The 18,995-nt window shown below is 36.8% G+C and overlaps 4 protein-coding genes across 5 annotated transcripts; 1 reads left to right on the forward strand and 3 right to left on the reverse strand.

Annotated features, from left to right (window-relative positions):
- Positions 1-2,518: 2,518 nt before the first annotated feature.
- On the forward strand, positions 2,519-6,370 carry LOC107929577 (subtilisin-like protease SBT3.8). 2 transcript variants are annotated; one of them, XM_041083619.1, is made up of 11 exons: positions 2,520-2,831; positions 2,912-3,003; positions 3,094-3,191; positions 3,277-3,432; positions 3,519-4,192; positions 4,288-4,373; positions 4,462-4,707; positions 4,785-4,899; positions 4,978-5,170; positions 5,261-5,718; positions 6,152-6,370. In XM_041083619.1, exons 1-11 carry the CDS (start codon positions 2,733-2,735, stop codon positions 6,173-6,175), a joined length of 2,241 nt encoding a protein of 746 aa, XP_040939553.1. In that variant the 5' UTR covers positions 2,520-2,732; the 3' UTR covers positions 6,176-6,370. The 2 variants fall into 2 exon arrangements, with proteins under 2 accessions (XP_016716533.2, XP_040939553.1); XM_016861044.2 differs by lacking the exon at positions 6,152-6,370 and having other exon boundaries at positions 2,519-2,831; positions 5,261-5,942.
- LOC107929578 (caffeic acid 3-O-methyltransferase) lies at positions 5,964-7,728 on the reverse strand. Its single transcript, XM_016861045.2, has 4 exons — positions 7,100-7,728; positions 6,703-7,013; positions 6,549-6,613; positions 5,964-6,438 (listed from the first exon to the last, which is right to left on the reverse strand). Exons 1-4 carry the CDS (start codon positions 7,525-7,527, stop codon positions 6,136-6,138), a joined length of 1,107 nt encoding a protein of 368 aa, XP_016716534.2. The 5' UTR covers positions 7,528-7,728; the 3' UTR covers positions 5,964-6,135.
- Positions 7,729-8,158: 430 nt separating this feature from the next.
- LOC107929580 (caffeic acid 3-O-methyltransferase) lies at positions 8,159-10,138 on the reverse strand. The gene is made up of 4 exons (XM_016861049.2): positions 9,428-10,138; positions 9,032-9,342; positions 8,848-8,912; positions 8,159-8,639 (listed from the first exon to the last, which is right to left on the reverse strand). The coding sequence occupies exons 1-4, from the start codon at positions 9,835-9,837 to the stop codon at positions 8,337-8,339; spliced, it is 1,089 nt and encodes a 362-aa protein (XP_016716538.1). The 5' UTR covers positions 9,838-10,138; the 3' UTR covers positions 8,159-8,336.
- A 1,434-nt stretch (positions 10,139-11,572) lies between these two features.
- LOC121203455 (caffeic acid 3-O-methyltransferase) lies at positions 11,573-13,245 on the reverse strand. Its single transcript, XM_041083620.1, has 4 exons — positions 12,604-13,245; positions 12,206-12,516; positions 12,071-12,135; positions 11,573-11,980 (listed from the first exon to the last, which is right to left on the reverse strand). Exons 1-4 carry the CDS (start codon positions 13,023-13,025, stop codon positions 11,678-11,680), a joined length of 1,101 nt encoding a protein of 366 aa, XP_040939554.1. The 5' UTR covers positions 13,026-13,245; the 3' UTR covers positions 11,573-11,677.
- Positions 13,246-18,995: the final 5,750 nt, after the last annotated feature.

An 18,995-nucleotide genomic window follows, 5' to 3' on the forward strand; every position in this document is an offset into this window, starting at 1 on the left:
AATAAGATGCGACGGTTTGATATACATTCTTTAGAAAAATTAGAATTTTTTATTTCTAAATTTGATAAGTAAATTTATTTTCATACTTGTATTTTTTTTTGTTCACTTTTGTATTTAAATTTGATATCTTTCATTTTGACCCTTCACTTAAAAATTATAAAAGTTTGATGATGTGTCATTTTAAGATTGTGCCACATCATCATTTGAAAATTTATATATTTTTTTAAAATTTTAAAGTGACTATATGATTAAACAAGTCAAACCATTTGTTCTTAATTCAACTGGTTTAATCGATTTATCAAAGAATGACTTTGGTTATAAAATGATTGAACAATCGGGACCAATTTACTTACGATACTTAGTTGACATTTATAAAAAGTATATAATGAATTATGAGTTCAATACATTCTATTTAGCAGAAAGTCAGACATTTATAAAAAGTATCTAATGAATTATCAGATAATCACTTATTCACAAACTTTTTGTAGGGCTAATAGTTTTCATTTCTCGTCTCGTGGAAAATCCTTTCGCTCCACTTAGCCCTATCTCCCTCTAGGGGTATTTTAGTGATAGGTTTTATAGGAACCAGATGATCCTATTTGGTAAAATACCTAGTGACAAACTTCTATGTTCCTTTCATTACAATATTTCTAAACAAGTTCTTAGATAACAAGCTTAAAGATTTTCTTATTGATGATATCGGTATTGATACTAGTGACGCTATTAATTGTGAACTTGATACGGAGCTGGAGATCACTAGACAAATAATAATTAAGAATTCATAACAAAATTAAAAGGAATTATTAAATTGGTTGTAATTTTGCTCCAAAATTTTACCATTTTCAAACAATTTCTAAATTAATCAATTTAATTTGTTCAAAACATTGTATAAATCAATTTTTAATTTTTGATCACGGATACTTCAATTGGTTAATCACCGATAATTCTAAATATTCCACTAAGAATTATTTATTTCGTTCTTCATTATTTTTAAATTTTTTTTTTAGGTTCATTATTTGATTATGGAAGTTTAAGTTTTTGCTTACAATTTAGATGACATAAATTTAAACTATGTCATCTCCTCATTACCATTGTTAAAGCAAAGACTTGGAATCTAAAGGGTCCATCATAGAATGAGATGAGGCCCATGAAGTAGGATAGGCCACCGTACAATTGATGAGTTGAGACTAGAGATCCTCCACATGTCCATAACATGGCCCATCAAAAGTTGATCCTATGTCGAATTGATTAAATGATTCGATTGAATTGTTGATTTAATAATAATTAACTGAAAATAATTAAAACATTTTTTATTTCAATTTTCAATTTTTTTTCAGTTTATAGTAATAATTGTTGATTTTTTGTTCAACAAACCTGTCCGATTCAATTCTCGAGTCACTTTAAAAATCCACAAGAATTAATCCATTCCGTGGACGAAGATAATAAAAAAAAATCAAATAATTAGCAATAAAAAAGAAATGTATTGCTTTTTTAATAAATAAAATTTTAATTTATTAAAAATAAGAGTTGACGGTTGACTTATTAAATTAATGTTTGCATAAATTCTTTCAATTTGTAGTTGAAAGTTGCATATATAGATTTTTTATTTATTTATTAAAAAGTGGTTTTTATAATTATATAAATAAATCCATATATTTTAATGTTTTGTTGTTGAGCTTTCTCTACACCAAATTCATATCGGACCCAGATTGAAAACTATACCCTAATGATCATTGGGGTTATCAATATCATCAAACAATCATCAGCATACCTTTATGTACTATTGCAGGATAATAATTTGACTTTGTAATATTTAATTATTTATTCCCATTCTTAGATATTCATTTCGTTCAGTCTTTGTCATCATAATTCGGGAGTAATAACAGTTGTTTGCAACTTGTTATTATATATATATATGCTTCAGCTGATGTCAGATGTCATTTGGTTGTCTTCCATTAATTTCAATACTATTTTCTTTATTTAAGGTTGGAATTTAAAAAATATCAAAGTATGAAAAAATATAGGTTAATAAAAAATTTTGCATTTGATGTTTTAACATTTTCTTGTCACAAGACACAAAATTGATAGATTGGAAAAATTATTAAACAAGTTTCTTATAGAATGCCACCATCCTAATCCCTGTCTTTCACACCAGAGCCAAAATTTAGTTCATGAATGGGGTTAAAGTGGTGATGAAGTCAGCCCTTTTCTTTATGTCTGAACTTTCGGCACATATAAAAATAAGTCAAATAATATTTTATAGTCTGCTGGAAACAGGACATGCTACAGAAATGTTGATTGTCCAATTCCAATGTCAAAACAATGAGGCCAAAGCACCCACCTTTCAAAAGTGCCTTTTGGTGAAGATGTGGGAATCTCTACACGTGTTTCTTTCTGTAACAATTTTAATTCAGGTTTATTACCAAGTAAACCAATGTTGTCCTGTTGCCTTCATCTAAAAGTGCGTACACAACACTTTCTCTAATGTCGATGAAGTCTAATTTCTCCTTCCCATTGCCCCCATGTCCCATCCTGTGTGTATATATATATATTTATTAAGTAATGGAAAAGTTAAACAGCAGCGTAAAGTTTGACTTTCTATTGGTTTCCCAGTTCCCACAACCTTAAGTTGCCATTTTTCAACCCTTTGCAAGCATAAAACAGCCATTTGTATATATGACACCCATAATCTAGTTCCTATGATCCATATATGCGTTGGATGAGTAAACAGTATGGGATCAAATCCGTTGCCATCCTTTGTTATTGTTTTAATTCTCTTGGTTCTTAATGGCCAAGGACCGATGACTGCAAAAGTTGAAGCCAAAAGCACTGTATGTATATTTTTCCCTTACTGCTCATTTTTCTTTTTAATTTCGAACAAGTGCTGCAAATTGTACTTTTATTCTAACAGGTTCACATCGTTTACCTTGGAGAAAGGCAACATGATGATCCGAAGCGGGCTACGGATTCTCATCATGACTTGCTTGCTACGGTGGTAGGGAGGTATATACTATATAGCAATAAAATTATGTGTTTAATTAGTTATAAGTTAATCATGAATCTTAGTCTTGTAAGGGTATCATGGTGATGCAGTAAGGAGATAGCCTCAGATTTGATGGTTTACAGTTACAGACATGGCTTCTCCGGGTTTGCAGCCAAGCTTACAGAGTCACAGGCACAAAAACTCTCAGGTACTTGTTAATGATTAGTTGAAGTGGTACAAAGTTATATGATTTGCTTTTGTTTTCCTCATTTTGTGCAAATGTTTGCTTTTAGAGTTGCCTGGTGTTGTTCGAGTAATACCGAATACCCTTCACAGACTGCAAACAACTAGGAGTTGGGATTTCCTTGGCTTGTCTTCTCATTATCCTAATCATGTTCTTCAAAACAGCAAGATGGGTGATGGAGTAATCATTGGTGTCTTTGATACTGGTTTGTACTTGCAATTCTTCCGTGTCTCCGTTTCGTAGACTTGTAAATGAATTAAGGAACTCAGTGAGATTTTGTTAGCAAAACAGGAATATGGCCAGAGTCTAAAGCATTTAGTGACGAAGGGCTTGGACCGATCCCATCTCATTGGAAGGGTGTGTGTAAATCTGGGGACCAGTTCAATGCAGCAACTCACTGCAATAGGAAAATCATTGGAGCTCGTTGGTTCATCGATGGATTTCTTGCTGAGTATGGACGGCTACTGAACACATCTGATGATCCTGAGTTCTTGTCACCGAGAGATGCTAATGGACATGGAACGCATACATCTAGCACAGCAAGTGGTGCTTATGTAAGAAATGTTAGCTATAGAGGACTTCTTTCCGGGACAGTAAGAGGTGGTGCGCCGCGTGCTCGGCTGGCCATATATAAAGTCTGTTGGAATGTGCTTGGTGGACAATGTGCATCAGCTGATATTTTGAAAGCCTTTGATGAAGCAATACATGATGGAGTTGATGTTTTATCACTTTCAATTGGGTATTCATTACCTTTATTTTCAGATGTCGATGAACGAGATGGGATTGCTACAGGCTCTTTCCATGCCGTTGCTCGGGGCATCACGGTTGTTTGTGGAGCTGCAAATGAAGGACCTTCAGCTCAAACAGTGCAGAACACAGCACCATGGATATTAACCGTTGCAGCAAGTACCATGGATCGAGCTTTGCCTACACCCATAACGCTTGGGAACAATAAAACCTTCTTGGTATTAACTCTGTGATTATGTTGGCTATTGAATGACTCAAACTTGATTCATAGACTGCTGATGCATATGATTTGATTTGTGTAACACACATACAGGGTCAAGCCATTTTCACAGGAAAGGAGAAGGGATTTACCGGCTTGACATACCCAGAGGGCACGGGGCTCGACCCTACTTCTGCAGGGTAACTATTTATCTAAGACTACGAGTTTAAATTTAGAAGATTCCAAACAAAAAACTTATCTCAATTGGTTAACTATATTACCTTGCAGAGCATGCCAATCTCTTTCACTTAATTCAACATTGGTAGCTGGAAAAGTGGTACTTTGCTTTGCCTCAGTCACCGGTAGAGTTGCCATAAGACTTGCTGCGGCAACTGTACAAGAAGCAGGAGGGATTGGGCTGATTATTGCTAAAAATCCAAGGGATGCCTTGATTGAATGCAGGGATGGCTTCCCGTGCATTGAAGTTGACTATGAAATTGGCACCCGAATACTCTATTACATTCTATCCACAAAGTACTATTCTAGTTACTCTCCTAGACTCCTTTGATATCCTTGGTCCGATCATGATTCTCAAAATTTATTCAAAACAGGTCCCCCACAGTGAAATTAGGCCATTCAAAAACACTTGTAGGCAAGCCTGTATCAGCAAAGGTGGCCTTTTTCTCATCAAGAGGCCCTAGCTCCATTGCACCAGAAATTCTCAAGGTAGATTTATCCCTGTAATTCGGGTGTACTTATACTAGATATCCCGAGATCATCTTGTTAAATTTCCTCTGGATGCAGCCAGACATAACTGCACCTGGAGTGAATATACTAGCTGCAACTTCTCAGCTGGATCAGTGGATGGATGGTGGATATGCCATACACTCAGGCACTTCAATGGCTACTCCTCATGTTTCAGGCATTGTTGCACTTCTCAAAGCAATACACCCTGATTGGTCTCCTGCAGCTATTAAATCTGCATTAGTCACAACCGGTATTGCCATTACCGAATCTTTTTATTGCTTTTCCTTCATGAAATGTAAGTGATTTAATTCACTTATCGATTTCAATTCACATATTGCAGCAAGAACAAAGGATGCATCAGGTTTCCCACTCTTTGCTGAGGGATCACCTAAAAAACTGGCTAATCCATTTGATTTTGGAGGTGGCATTGTAAACCCCAATGGAGCAGCAGATCCTGGCCTAGTATATGACATGGGGTTATCGGACTACATTCATTACCTTTGTGCCATGGGGTATAATAACTCCGCCATCAGTCGACTTACAGGGCAATCTACAGCGTGTTCAGCTGAAAAGCCTTCCTTTCTAGATGTGAATCTACCATCCATAACCATTTCAAGTCTAAGAAATTCAGTAACTCTTACTAGAACTGTGACAAATGTGGGGTCCCCTAATTCAATTTATAGAGCTGATATTGAGACTCCAACCGGCATGACTGTAACAGTAAAGCCTCACATCTTGGTCTTCAACTCTAGAACCAAGAAGATCTCCTTCAATGTTACAATATGTGCAACAAAACAGGTGAATACAGGGTATTTCTTTGGGAGCCTGACTTGGAGAAATGAACAAAATGCTGTGAGAATTCCATTGTCAGTAAAAACTGAGATTTTACAATCTTATGCTGATGATAATTAATTGTTACCTTGCAGTCCAACATTGCATTTTACTAAATTTCAAGAAACTTATGTAGTCTAAATCAGATTGCATTTATTTATATGAGATGTTAAAAGAGTCTCTTCATTGGATGAGATTGTGCAAGTCCATCATTAGCCAAAACCAGCAAGAAAGAATAGTATTTATTCATATTATTATTTCATACAGATTAACATTCTAAGAGATTGATAACAATGTAAGTGTAAGTAACGTAATTTTATTTGAAATTGCTAACTATTCTTTTCTATGCTGCTGCTGTTTTGCAAATTTCCCATAATCAAAACCTCACATGTTTTTGCAGAACTCCAAGACTGAAAAACCATAGACACAGCATGCCACTCGAAGACGAGAAAAGCCTGCATCCTTCGCCACTTTCTCGAATTCTTTTTCTGTCCTTTCCTTTGCGCCTTCGTTCATGGTTGTCGACAACAATTCAAACGGATACACACTTTTACATAAGGGGTTGGCATCAGGGCCTTCAGGGATTACTGTTTGCACCGCTATCACTTTCCCCCTCGCCGGTAATGCTTCGTAGCAGTTCCTAAGTACCTCCACGCATTGCTTGTCCTCAAAATGATGGAGTACCCACTGCATTTTTTTCCCACATCAAAGAACTGAATGTTAATCAATAATTCCTTGAGATGCTAAAAGTAAAAATCAACTAACAGGAAAGAAAGAGATTGTATATCAAGCTTAACCTTGGTGAAAATGGCGTCTCCTTTTGGTACACTCTTGAAAACATCTCCAGCCACATTCTCAATTCCTATAACACAATTAAACTTGTGAATGTCAAACATGCAAAACAATTTACAACTCCATAACTCAAATATAAAGCTTGTATAATGATCATACCAGGATAGGAGGGTGACTTGTCAATAACATGTGGCAGATCGAAGTTAATACCCTTAATGGTAGGGTACTTGGAAACAATACTGTGGAGAATAAAACCATTGCCGCCACCTACATCAACCAATGAATTCAAGCCATCAAAACCTCGGTAACTTTTCAACATCTCTTCCACGAAAAGCTTGTTGTAATCCATCATAGCGGCCTTGAAGATGCTTCCAAACCTTGGATCTTTTTTCATATACTCACTGGTCTTTACTCCATGTGCCTTGTTAAATGGACTCCCCCCTTCTAAGACTGCATCTTTCAGGTGGTACCTGTTTTGATTTCCAAAGAAAAGTTTAAGCAATAATGAAAGAGGAGGGAAAATTGGAGGCAATATGCATTTGTCCAAGTGTTTTACCAGGAATCCATAGTGACTTTGTCCTGATACAAGTCTAACATAGGCGACAAGGATCCTCCACTTGGGCTTGTAATGAAGTATTTGGCAACAGGTGCCAAACCATAGAGCCTGTCAACCTGGCCATCTGCTTGGTTTGTTACAAGAGAGTAAGTGAGGATGGAGTGGGTAGCTAGAAGGCGGAGGATTCGATCAAGGACCAAAGGGGCTTTCGGATTAGCCTGAGATGGAAGTTGGGATGCAATCTGGGAAGGTGACAGCAGCGCACTAGGACCAGCTCTTTGTATAATCTCAAACACACCAAGTTCAATAGCTGCTTTCAACACCATGGGCACCACCGATGAGCTAACCAGTTGCATGGCATATTGCTGGGCTTGTTTGTCTTCTTCATCGGTCCATGTTGTGGCTTGTTGGGTTTCTTTAAAATTCATGGGGTATTTTGTCTTGAATTCGAACAGTACAAAGGGTAAGAAAATGGCAGCTGAAGTTGAAGATCACTGTAACTGAAGTTGAGACCCTTGTGCGTCTATTTTCAGTTTAAATATTTGCATTACAGAGGAAGATTCAACTTTGGCAGACTTGATTAGTATAACTTTGCCATAACAAAGATCAATATCATCCAAAAAGAAATGATGAAATTTTGGTTGTGAGATAATATAAAAATAACCTTCCGTTGTCCAAATGTCATGGCCAAATTATCAGTTCAAGGCCACGTTTCAGGGGGCTGCTGGACTTTTCTCTACCTTTTGTCAAGGAGCTCCATCTAGACAGACTTTTATCAGGACTTGTCGCTCATAATTCTTCAAATTTATCACCTTTTAATCTAATAAAATATTTTGCTTTCACATGTATTTTTTGTCGCGCAATTGTTGGGAGATAATATTACCATATTTCGTATAAGAAAATGCTAATTAAATCACAACAAAATTACACTGATAGCACTTAATTAGGAATATAATGATAAATTTCAAAATAATCTCATGAAACAAAATATTTTATTAAATTTAACATTTTTCAACGATATTTATTATGAACAAAGTTAATTTATTATTAATAAACACGTAATTTAATCTATTTATTTTAAAATTAATATATAATTAAAATTTAAATATTCAAGTTCATCATTGGCCACAACCACCAATGAAGAATCCTATTTATTCATACAGATCAACACCTTTAAGAGATTTCTAACTATCTTTTTCTATGAATGCTTCTGTTTTGCAAATTGGTTAATCAAATCTCACATCCTTTTGTAGAACTCCATGACTGAGAAACCATAGGCACCGCATGCCACTCGAAAACCAGAAAAGCGTGCTCCCTTCCCCAAGCTCTCCAATTCTTTTTCTGTTCTTTCCTTTCCACTTTCATTGATGCTCATGGAGTACACATCAAACTGATACACGCTTTTACATGAGGGACTGGCATCAGGGATTTCAGGGATGACCGTATCCACTGCTATCACTTTCCCGTTCACCGGTAATGCTTCATAGCAGTTCTTGAGTAATTCCAGGCATTGCTTGTCGTCCAAGCAATGGATTATCCACTGCATTTTTTCCCCATCAAAGATCTGGTGTAAGTAACATAATAGTTCCTTTGACTGCTAATAGTAACATCAATTTACAGAGCTTTTTAGTTATGTAAGTGAAGGAGCAAAGATCATTGCCAAGGGAGTGATGGGGTATTCAGGACTTTCTGTTGTCAAATTCACAAGATGATTATTAGCTCAGAAAGGAGATTATATGAAGCCTAACCTTCATGAAAATGGCGTCTCCTTTTGGTACACTGTTGAACATATCTCCGGCCACATTCTCAATTCCTACAGAAAAATTAAACTTATGAATGCCAATGCCAATTCCAAGTATATAAATCTGGACTTATGAATTGTTAATTTTAATAGTGCTAATTACTTTTTGTAAGCTTGTATAATGATCGTACCAGGATAGGAGGGTGACTTGTCAATAACCTGTGGCAGATCGAAGTTAATACCCTTGATGGTAGGGTACTTGGAAACAATACTGTGGAGAATAAAACCGTTGCCGCCACCTACGTCTACCAATGAATTCAAGCCATCAAAACCATGGTAGCTTTTCAACATCTCTTCCACGAACAACTTGTTGTAATCAACCATAGAGGTCTTGAAGATGTCTCCAAACCTCGCATCTTTGCTCATATACTCACTGACCTCTACTCCATGTGCTTTGTTAAATTGACTCCCCCCTTCTAGGACTGCATCTTTCAGGTGGTACCTATTTGATTTCACAAAGAAAAGTTTAAGCAAAAATGATAGAGGCGGGAAAATGAAGGCAATATGCATTTCTCCAAGTGTTTTACCAGGAATCCATGAAGACTTTCTCCTGAAACACGTCTAACAAAGAAGACAAAGATCCTCCACTCGAGCTTGTAATGAAGTATTTGGCAACAGGTGCCAAGCCATACAGCCTGTGGCCATCCTGTAGCTTGTAGGTGAGGATGGAGTGGGTAGCTAGAAGGCGGAGGATTCGATCAAGGACCAAAGCGGCTTTTGGATTAGTTTGTGATGGAAGTTGGGATGCAATCTGGGAAGGTGACAGCAGTGCACCAGGACCAGCTCTTTGTATAATCTCAAACACACCAAGTTCAATAGCTGCTTTCAATACCATGGGCACCACCGATGAGCTAACCAGTTGCATGGCATACTGCTGGGCTTGTTTGTCTTCTTCGTCGGTCCATGTTCTCCCCTGTTGGCTTTCTTTAAAACTCATGGTGTTTTGTCTTGAATTCGAAGTGCAATGGTTAATGGCAGATGACGATCTTCTGTAAGACTCTAACCCAAGTTGAGACCCTTGTGCATCTATTTTCAGTTTAAATATTTACCGGCAGAGGAGAATCTGGGGAGAGTGCCTGAGCCTAAAATGAACTATTTAAATAATTTAAAATTTTTTTAAATTTTAATTTAATAAAAATAAAAATATATTTTTAACCCTTTAAAACTATAAAAATTTATTTAATCTTTTAAAAATTATAAAAATTTAGAATATTAAAAATTGTGAGATAATATCATCTAGGAAGAAATGATGTTGTGAGATAATATATAAAATAGCCCTCCGTCGTTCAAATTTCATTGTCAAACAGTCAAGTCAATGCCCCTTCTGGGTGGCTGCTAGACTTTTCTTTAGCTTTTGTGAAAGAGCTTCATCTGGACAGACTTTTATCCGTACTTATTTGATAATAAATTGAATTTTGAGTTAATTAATTAAATAGAGTTTTTTTATATAAATTAAATAAATAATTTATGTTTTGAATTTGATTTGAGTTAAATTTTATTATTTGAATAACTTAATTTTAATGATTCAAATAATAGATTAGTGTAAATATCATTTTAGTCCTTGTCAATTTTAAAAATGAACAAATTGGTCACTCTTATTAAAATTTACAAAAAATCAAAATAATTTTAAAAATACAAAATGTTCATGAAAATTCCAAATTTATATTTTTTAAAAATTTATAAAATTATAAAAAAAAATTTATAAAAGAAAGTTAAAATTTTAAAATTTTTTTAAAATGAAAATTTTGGGATTTAAATAAGTTAATTCGAGTTTATCCTAAAGTTTTTTTTCTTTTTTTCCTTTGAAAAAAGTTCTCAAATATATATTGGTCTAAATTTATGTGCTTTAACATGGAATTAGTTATACTGTAATAAGATTTTAATTGATTTATTTAATTTTTTAATTTATCTCGAACAATTTCATTCGAATTGACTTGACTTGAATTTTATTTCACTCCATTCGAATCCAAAAAAATTTAAATTAAATTAGCATGATAAAATAAGACTCGTCAACACAAATAACTCAAAAAAAATTTACTCGATTCGATCAGATGCTCATCCCTATCCGAAATTATAATTTCCCTATCAAATTTTGAAAATGTGATGGCAAAACAAAGTGCAATTTTAGGTTTTTTTACTTGTATAATGCAAATAAAAAAAATTTAAATACTGAAATAATATGCTAATACCATTATTTATCAAAATGGTATGTTTGAAAAAGCAACAAGGGGTGGAAGAAGAGAAATGGGCGACACTTATAATTTTTCTGATACACTCGTTGAATCATCGTTACAAAATGATATGTGTTTTAAAAACAAAAAATTTAAGGATGTAGGGGAGAGATGTCCTTTATTACTGGTTCAAACATACCATTTTAATAAATAATGATATTGGCATACCATTTTAATATTTAATTTTTTTATTTGCATTAGACAGGGAAAAGAGCCGGAAATTTAACTTATCCTTGAATTTTAGATTCTGTTAAAACGTTAGCAGCTGACAGAGATGAATTTTCAAGAGAAAAAGGGGTGTCGAGGAAGGGGAGCAGCAAAGAGAGGCTTGGAAATAGGGAGAGAAGAATGTCTGTTTCTCGTCCATTTTTTTTGCTAACTTAGTTATAATTAGTGCTTGAGACCTGTTAGTATATTCAACTTTAGACAAACACTGCAAAATATACCGAACTGCTCTGATGCATTATAATTTATTGTTATATGGTGTTACAAAGATCATTGTAACATTTGAAACATTGTCACGCTTAACCTCTGTTCAACCAAATCTCACATGTTTTTGTAGAACTCCATGACCGAAAAACCATAGGCACAACACGCCACTCGAAAACGGGAAAAGCCTGCTCCCTCTGCTAAGTTCTCAGATTCTTTTTCTGTCCTTTCCTTTCCGGTTTCATTCATGCCCATCGAGAGAAAATCAAACTGATACACGCTTTTATGTAAGGGGTTGGCATCAGGGCTTTCAGGGATTACCGCATCCACTACTATCACTTTCCCATTCACCGGTAATGCTTCATAACAGTTCTTAAGTAACATCAGGCATTGCTTGTCGTCCAAATGCTCGAGTATCCACTGCAATCAAATAAAGGGTTTTAGTCAATAATTCCTTGATCAGCCAAATGTAACGTTGAGTATATAAATGATATATATATGGAGCCTAACCTTCAAAAAAATGGCGTCTCCTTTTGGTACACTCTTGAACATATTTCCAGCCACATGTTCAATTCCTACGATATAATTATATGTATGAACGGAAATGGCAAACATAAAGAACAATTTTGTAGTAATATTACTTACCAGGATAGGAGGGTGACTTGTCAATAACCTGTGGCAGATCAAAGTTAATACCCTTAATAGTAGGGTACTTGGAAACGATCTCGTGGAGAATAAAACCGTTGCCGCCACCAACGTCTACCAATACATTCAAGCCATCGAAACCCTGGTAGCTTTTCAACATCTCTTCCACAAACAGCTTGTTGTAATCTATAAAAGAGGCCTTGAAGATGTCTTCAAACCTCGCATCTGTGCTTATATACTCAACGGCACTCATTCCATGTGCCTTGTTAAATGGATTTGCCCCTTCTAGGACTGCATCTTTCAGGTGGTACCTGTTTTGATTTCACAAAGAAAAACTTAAGCAGTAATGGAAAAAAAGGAGGGGATGGATGCAATAGCCGTTTTTCAATGTGTTTTACCAGGAATCGATAGTGACTTTGTGTTGATACAAGTCTAACCAAGGAGACAAAGATCCTCCACCAGGAATGAAGTGTTTGGCAACAGGTGTCAAACCATAGAGTCTGTCAACCTGGCCGTCCTGGTGTTTAGTTACAAGAGAGAAAGTGAGAATGGAGTGGCTAGCTAGAAGCCGGAGGAGTCGGTCAAGGAACAGAGGGGCTTTTGGATTACCCTGAGAGGGTAGTTGGGATGCAATCTGAGAAGGAGACAGCAACGCACCAGGACCAGCCCTTTGTATAATCTCAAACACACCAAGTTCAATAGATGCTTTCAACACCATGGGCACCACCGATGAACTAACCAGTTGCATGGCATACTGCTGGGCATGTTTGTCTTCATCATCGGTCCATGTTTTCCCCTGTTGGCTTTCTTTAAAATTCATGGTGTCTTTTGAATTTGAAAAGTACCAGGGTGAGAAAATGGTAGTCGAAGATCTTCTCCAAAGACTGTAAATGAAGTTGACACCCTCCTACATCTATTTTCAGTTCAAATATTTGCCTTGAAGAAAATAATTCAACCATGGCTGATTCGACATGAAGAAATTTTGGTTTGGTATAACATAAAATAAACTTCCCTTGCCATAAATTCAATGCCAAATTGTCAATTCAAGGCCACGTTCTGGGTGACTGCTTGACTTTTCTCTTGGTTATTGTCAAGGAGGAGCTGCATCTAGACAGACTTTGATAGTGACTTTTAGCTAATAAAATCTTGGCATAATAGTAAAAAATACCCTCAATTTTATGGGTTTTTGGCTTTGAGCTCTTCACCTTTTTTTTTTAGATTGATACCCTTAACGTTATAATTTTTTCAAACATTAGTTTAATTTTAATGGTAAACTTGAGTTTACCTTCAATCAAACCGCAAGTCAACAAAATAGTTTATGTGGCTGTCACATCAAAATTCTTTATCAAATTTTTTTTTCAATTTGTTTCCATCTTTGCTCTTCTGCTCTTTTTCTCTTCCCCTCTAGTTGTTGGAACTATTGTGTCCAACCATCAATCGATTAGATTTTCAGATCGACTTATTTATTATAGTGTCTGAGAGAGAAAAATTACAACCATAGATTTCTAATCCTTTTTTTCCTCTCTCTCTATTAGAATATACCCCATACCTTGCCCATACCTTTCCCATACCTACCCATACTTTGGAAAGGTCAAAGTTATGGGCACCAAATATTTATTTAGTGTTGGGCATGGGAAAATAGCAATTTTTGGTCCCTAAGTGAATAGTGACTTTGCAAGGTGGCCCTTGAATCTCAACTATAAATAGGCCAACCATTGCTCATTCTCATCATCCCACACTTGCCATTCTCTACTTAAGGCAATTGTTCTCTCTCCCTATTTGTAAACTTTCACTTGTATTTTTGGAGTGAAATATATTTGGTAGTGCCCGAGGACGTAGGCAAAATTTGCTGAACCTCGTTAAAATTCTAGTGTTCTTTATTTTTTGTTCTGCATATTTTGCAAGTGTCATTGTAGTAATTTATTGTGCTATTAAATTACGATAGAGGGATATTCTGGCTAGGAAAGATCTGGTATGTAAGCGATCCTCGTGATCCACCTCTCTTTCCTGGGAATTGAACTTAGTGTGATTTTTCAGTACAATAATTTTACTCTTTCACACGCTTCCGCGCAACAATTGGTATCAGAGCTAGGTTCGTACTTGGGGAATACGACCGTTTACGGTACTATTCACGTATACAGCACTATTCACGTATACGGTACTGTTCACATATACAGTAGTTGGGATTGAGGAGAAAAATGGCAGTAGCATCGTCATCAGCAAGGACTACTGTGACAAATGCAAAATTTGAAGTAGAGAAATTTGACGGTACCAATAATTTTGGTATGTGGCAATGTGAGATCCTGGATGTCTTATGTCAGCAAGAGCTAGATATAGCCCTTGAAGAAAAACCTGACAAGATGGATGACAAGGAGTGGGCCAAGATCAATAGACAGGCGTGTGGTACAATCCGCCTATGTTTGGCCAAAGAGCAGAAGTACTCTGTCATGAGGGAGACATCAGCGAAGAAGTTATGGGATACACTGGAAGAAAAGTTTCTAACGAAAAGTCTTGAAAATAGGCTTTATATGAAAAAGAAACTTTATCGATTCACGTATGCACCCGGTATGTCGATGAATGACCATGTGAACTCATTCAATAAAATTTTAGCAGACTTGCTAAATTTGGATGAGAAATTTGAAGATGAAGACAAGGCATTATTATTGTTGAATTCCCTTCCTGATGAATATGATCATCTTACCACCACATTGCTTCATGGGAAGGACACGATCACATTTGATGCAGTCTGTAGTGCGTTGTATAGATCTGAGACTCGAAAGAAAGATAAAAGAGATCACAGAGATACAACCGCAGAAGTCTTAACAGTAAGAGGTCGTTCACACAGCAGCAAACCTGGTAGAAGGGGTAAGTCCAAAGGGAGACCCGCCAAAGATGAATGTGCCTTTTGTCGTGAGAAAGGGCATTGGAAAAAGAATTGTCCTAAGTTACAAAAGGGCAAGTCTATTTCTAATGCATGTGTAGCGGAGCATGATGAGGAGTCAGACTTTAGCTTGGTTGGCATGGCAATGGCATGTCAAACGGATGAGTGGATATTGGATTCGGGATGTACTTACCATATGTGTCCTAATAAGGACTGGTTTTCTAGTCTTGAAGAACTAGAAGGTGGAGTTGTTTTTATGGGCAATGATAGTGCCTGTAAGACAATGGGTGTAGGTACAATCAAATTGAAGAACCATGACGGCTCAATCCAAGTTCTGACAGATGTTCGCTATGTACCCAGCTTGAAGAAAAATCTCATCTCATTAGGGGCCCTAGAATCTAAAGGGTTCACAATCACTTTGAGAGATGGATTACTAAAGGTAGTAGCTGGGGTATTGACGGTGATGAAAGGCACTAGAAGAAATAACTTGTACTATTTAAATGGAAGTACAGTTATTGGATCAACATCAACAGCTTCTGCGAAAGATGCAGATTCAGAGGCTACCAGGTTATGGCATAGGCGATTGGGACATGCTGGTGAAAAAGCTTTGCAGACTTTGGCGAAGCAAGGCTTGTTGAAAGGTGCAAATTCTTGCAAATTGGAATTCTGTGAACATTGTGTTCTGGGCAAGCAGACGAGGGTAAAATTTGGTTCAGCAATTCACAATACGAAAGGAATTCTGGACTACGTTCACAGTGATGTGTGGGGACCTACCAAAGTGGCTTCTTTGGGAGGTATGCACTATTTTGTCACTTTTCTTGATGATTATTCAAGAAAAGTATGGGTGTATCTAATGAAAAGAAAAAATGAAGTTTTGAATGCATTTCTGAAGTGGAAGAAGATGGTGGAGACTCAGACAGGTCGAAAGGTCAAACGACTTCGATCAGATAATGGTACTGAGTACAAAAATGATCCATTTCTACAAGTATGTCAAGATGAGGGCATTGTGCGACACTTCACTGTTCGAGATACACCACAGCAGAATGGGGTGGCAGAACGCATGAATCGGACTATACTGGAGAAAGTTCGATGTATGTTGTCCAATGCTGGATTGGGCAAGGAATTTTGGGCTGAGGCAGTTACATATGCGTGCCATCTAATTAACCGATTGCCATCAGCTGCAATAAATGGAAAAACTCCGATGGAGATGTGGACTGGTAAACCTGCTACTGATTATGATTCTTTACATGTTTTTGGTTCCACTGCATATTATCATGTAAAAGAATCTAAGTTAGACCCAAGAGCAAAGAAAGCATTATTCATGGGTATAACTGGTGGTGTAAAAGGATACCGTCTCTGGTGTCCTGATACAAGGAAGATTGTTTTCAGTAGAGATGTAACTTTTGATGAATCAACCATGATGAAGAACGAGGATTCACAAAAGGATGACAAAACCAGTAGTACTTTGCAGCAGGTGGAGTTTGAAAAGGTTAATGATGATCCAGCTAATATTGAAAGAACAAATGATGAAGAAGTTTCGACCCAAGAACTTCTACAGCAACAAGATTCAATTGCATATAGGAGGCCAAGAAGAGAGATTCGTAAGCCTGCTCGCTTTGACGATATGGTGGCCTATGCACTTCCAATTGCAGATGATGATGTTCCTTCCACTTACACAGAAGCAATAAGTAACTCTGATGGTGTAAAGTGGAAGCAAGCTATGAATGAAGAAATGCAGTCTCTTCATAAAAATAGGACTTGGGAGTTGGTGAGACTGCCCAAGGGAAAGAAGGCAATTGGATGCAAATGGGTATATGCAAAGAAGGAAGGATTTCCTGGTAAAAATGAAATTCGATACAAGGCTAGATTGGTAGCAAAGGGTTACGCTCAGAAAGAAGGAATAGACTACAATGAAGTGTTTTCTCCAGTTGTGAAGCATTCGTCTATTCGAATTTTGCTAGCCTTGGTTGCGCAATACGATCTTGAACTAGTTCAGCTTGATGTGAAGACAGCATTTTTACACGGTGATTTGGAAGAGGAAATCTATATGACTCAGCCTGATGGATTCAATGTTGCTGGAAAAGAAAATTGGGTTTGCAAACTGACAAAGTCGCTTTATGGATTGAAGCAATCTCCGAGGCAGTGGTACAAGCGATTTGATCAGTTCATGAAAGGGCAAAGGTACACAAGAAGTAAATTTGATCATTGCGTGTATTTTCAAAAGCTACAAGAAGGAACTTTCATATACTTGCTCTTATATGTTGATGATATGCTAATAGCATCTAAGAGCAAAGTTGAGATTGAAAGATTGAAGACTCAACTCAATCTCGAGTTTGAGATGAAAGATCTAGGAGAAGCTAAAAAGATTCTCGGCATGGAAATATGTAGAGATAGAGCTCATGGCAGAGTTAGCTTGTCTCAGAAGTAGTATTTGAAGAAAGTACTACAGCAGTTTGGCATGAACGAGCAGACCAAACCTGTAAGTACCCCGTTGGCTTCTCATTTCAAGCTTTCTGCACAACCATCTCCTTCGACGAATACGGAACAAGAGTACATGTTGCAAGTTCCGTATTCTAATGCAGTGGGTAGCTTGATGTATGCAATGGTGTGTACAAGACCCGACATTTCACAGGCAGTTAGTATAGTGAGCAGGTATATGCATAATCCTGGAAAAGGACATTGGCAAGCTGTGAAATGGATTCTACGGTATATTCAGAAGACCGTGGATGTTGGATTACTGTTCAAGCAGGATAATACACTTGGTAAAGGTGTTATTGGGTACGTTGATTCTGACTATGCCGGTGATTTGGACAAGCGAAGATCAACCACTGGTTATGTGTTTACACTTGCTGGAGGACCAATAAGTTGGAAGTCTACACTACAGTCTACAGTTGCATTGTCAACCACAGAAGCCGAGTACATGGCTGTAACAGAGGCTGTAAAGGAGGCTGTTTGGTTACAAGGTATGGCTAAAACCTTGGGGTTGGTTCAGGAGTATATTAACGTGTATTGTGATAGTCAAAGTGCTATTCATTTAGCAAAGAATCAAGTCTATCATGCACGTACAAAACATATCGACGTACGATTCCATTTTGTGCGGGAAATTATTGAAGAGGGGAAAATTTGTCTTCAGAAGATCAAGACTGCAGATAATCCCGCAGATATGATGACCAAGGTGGTAACAGCAACCAAGTTCGAACATTGTTTGAACTTGATTAATATCCTGCAAGTTTAACAGTTGAAGAAGGCACTATCAAGTATTGTTGTCAAAAGCAGAAAAAATTGTGTGAAGATAAGATTATCCTAATCAAATCTTCAAGGTGGAGATTATTAGAATATACCCCATACCTTGCCCATACCTTTCCCATACCTACCCATACTTTGGAAAGGTCAAAGTTATGGGCACCAAATATTTATTTAGTGTTGGGCATGGGAAAATAGCAATTTTTGGTCCCTAAGTGAATAGTGACTTTGCAAGGTGGCCCTTGAATCTCAACTATAAATAGGCCAACCATTGCTCATTCTCATCATCCCACACTTGCCATTCTCTACTTAAGGCAATTGTTCTCTCTCCCTATTTGTAAACTTTCACTTGTATTTTTGGAGTGAAATATATTTGGTAGTGCCCGAGGACGTAGGCAAAATTTGCTGAACCTCGTTAAAATTCTAGTGTTCTTTATTTTTTTGTTCTGCATATTTTGCAAGTGTCATTGTAGTAATTTATTGTGCTATTAAATTACGATAGAGGGATATTCTGGCTAGGAAAGATCTGGTATGTAAGCGATCCTCGTGATCCACCTCTCTTTCCTGGGAATTGAACTTAGTGTGATTTTTCAGTACAATAATTTTACTCTTTCACACGCTTCCGCGCAACACTCTCTTTTTTTTTTTGCTAGATCTAGTAATATC

The sequence above is a fragment of the Gossypium hirsutum genome, chromosome A12 (assembly GCF_007990345.1).
Source record: "Gossypium hirsutum isolate 1008001.06 chromosome A12, Gossypium_hirsutum_v2.1, whole genome shotgun sequence".
NCBI lineage: Eukaryota > Viridiplantae > Streptophyta > Magnoliopsida > Malvales > Malvaceae > Gossypium > Gossypium hirsutum.

Excerpts from the sequence above, each read along its gene's own strand:
- LOC121203455 (XM_041083620.1), bottom strand. The coding sequence starts at position 13,025 with ATGAATTTTAAAGAAAGCCAACAGGGGAAAACATGGACCGATGATGAA. Across the intron at positions 12,517-12,603 it reads AAAGTCACTATCGATTCCTG|GTACCACCTGAAAGATGCAG; the intron begins GTAAAACACATT and ends AAATCAAAACAG. Across the intron at positions 12,136-12,205 it reads CAAGTCACCCTCCTATCCTG|GAATTGAACATGTGGCTGGA; the intron begins GTAAGTAATATT and ends ATTATATCGTAG.
- LOC107929580 (XM_016861049.2), bottom strand. The coding sequence starts at position 9,837 with ATGAGTTTTAAAGAAAGCCAACAGGGGAGAACATGGACCGACGAAGAA. Across the intron at positions 9,343-9,427 it reads AAAGTCTTCATGGATTCCTG|GTACCACCTGAAAGATGCAG; the intron begins GTAAAACACTTG and ends GAAATCAAATAG. Across the intron at positions 8,640-8,847 it reads GAGACGCCATTTTCATGAAG|TGGATAATCCATTGCTTGGA; the intron begins GTTAGGCTTCAT and ends GAAAAAATGCAG.
- LOC107929578 (XM_016861045.2), bottom strand. The coding sequence starts at position 7,527 with ATGAATTTTAAAGAAACCCAACAAGCCACAACATGGACCGATGAAGAA. Across the intron at positions 7,014-7,099 it reads AAAGTCACTATGGATTCCTG|GTACCACCTGAAAGATGCAG; the intron begins GTAAAACACTTG and ends AAATCAAAACAG. Across the intron at positions 6,614-6,702 it reads CAAGTCACCCTCCTATCCTG|GAATTGAGAATGTGGCTGGA; the intron begins GTATGATCATTA and ends ATTGTGTTATAG.
- LOC107929577 (XM_016861044.2), top strand. The coding sequence starts at position 2,733 with ATGGGATCAAATCCGTTGCCATCCTTTGTTATTGTTTTAATTCTCTTG. Across the intron at positions 3,004-3,093 it reads CTTGCTACGGTGGTAGGGAG|TAAGGAGATAGCCTCAGATT; the intron begins GTATATACTATA and ends ATGGTGATGCAG. Across the intron at positions 4,900-4,977 it reads TTGCACCAGAAATTCTCAAG|CCAGACATAACTGCACCTGG; the intron begins GTAGATTTATCC and ends CTCTGGATGCAG.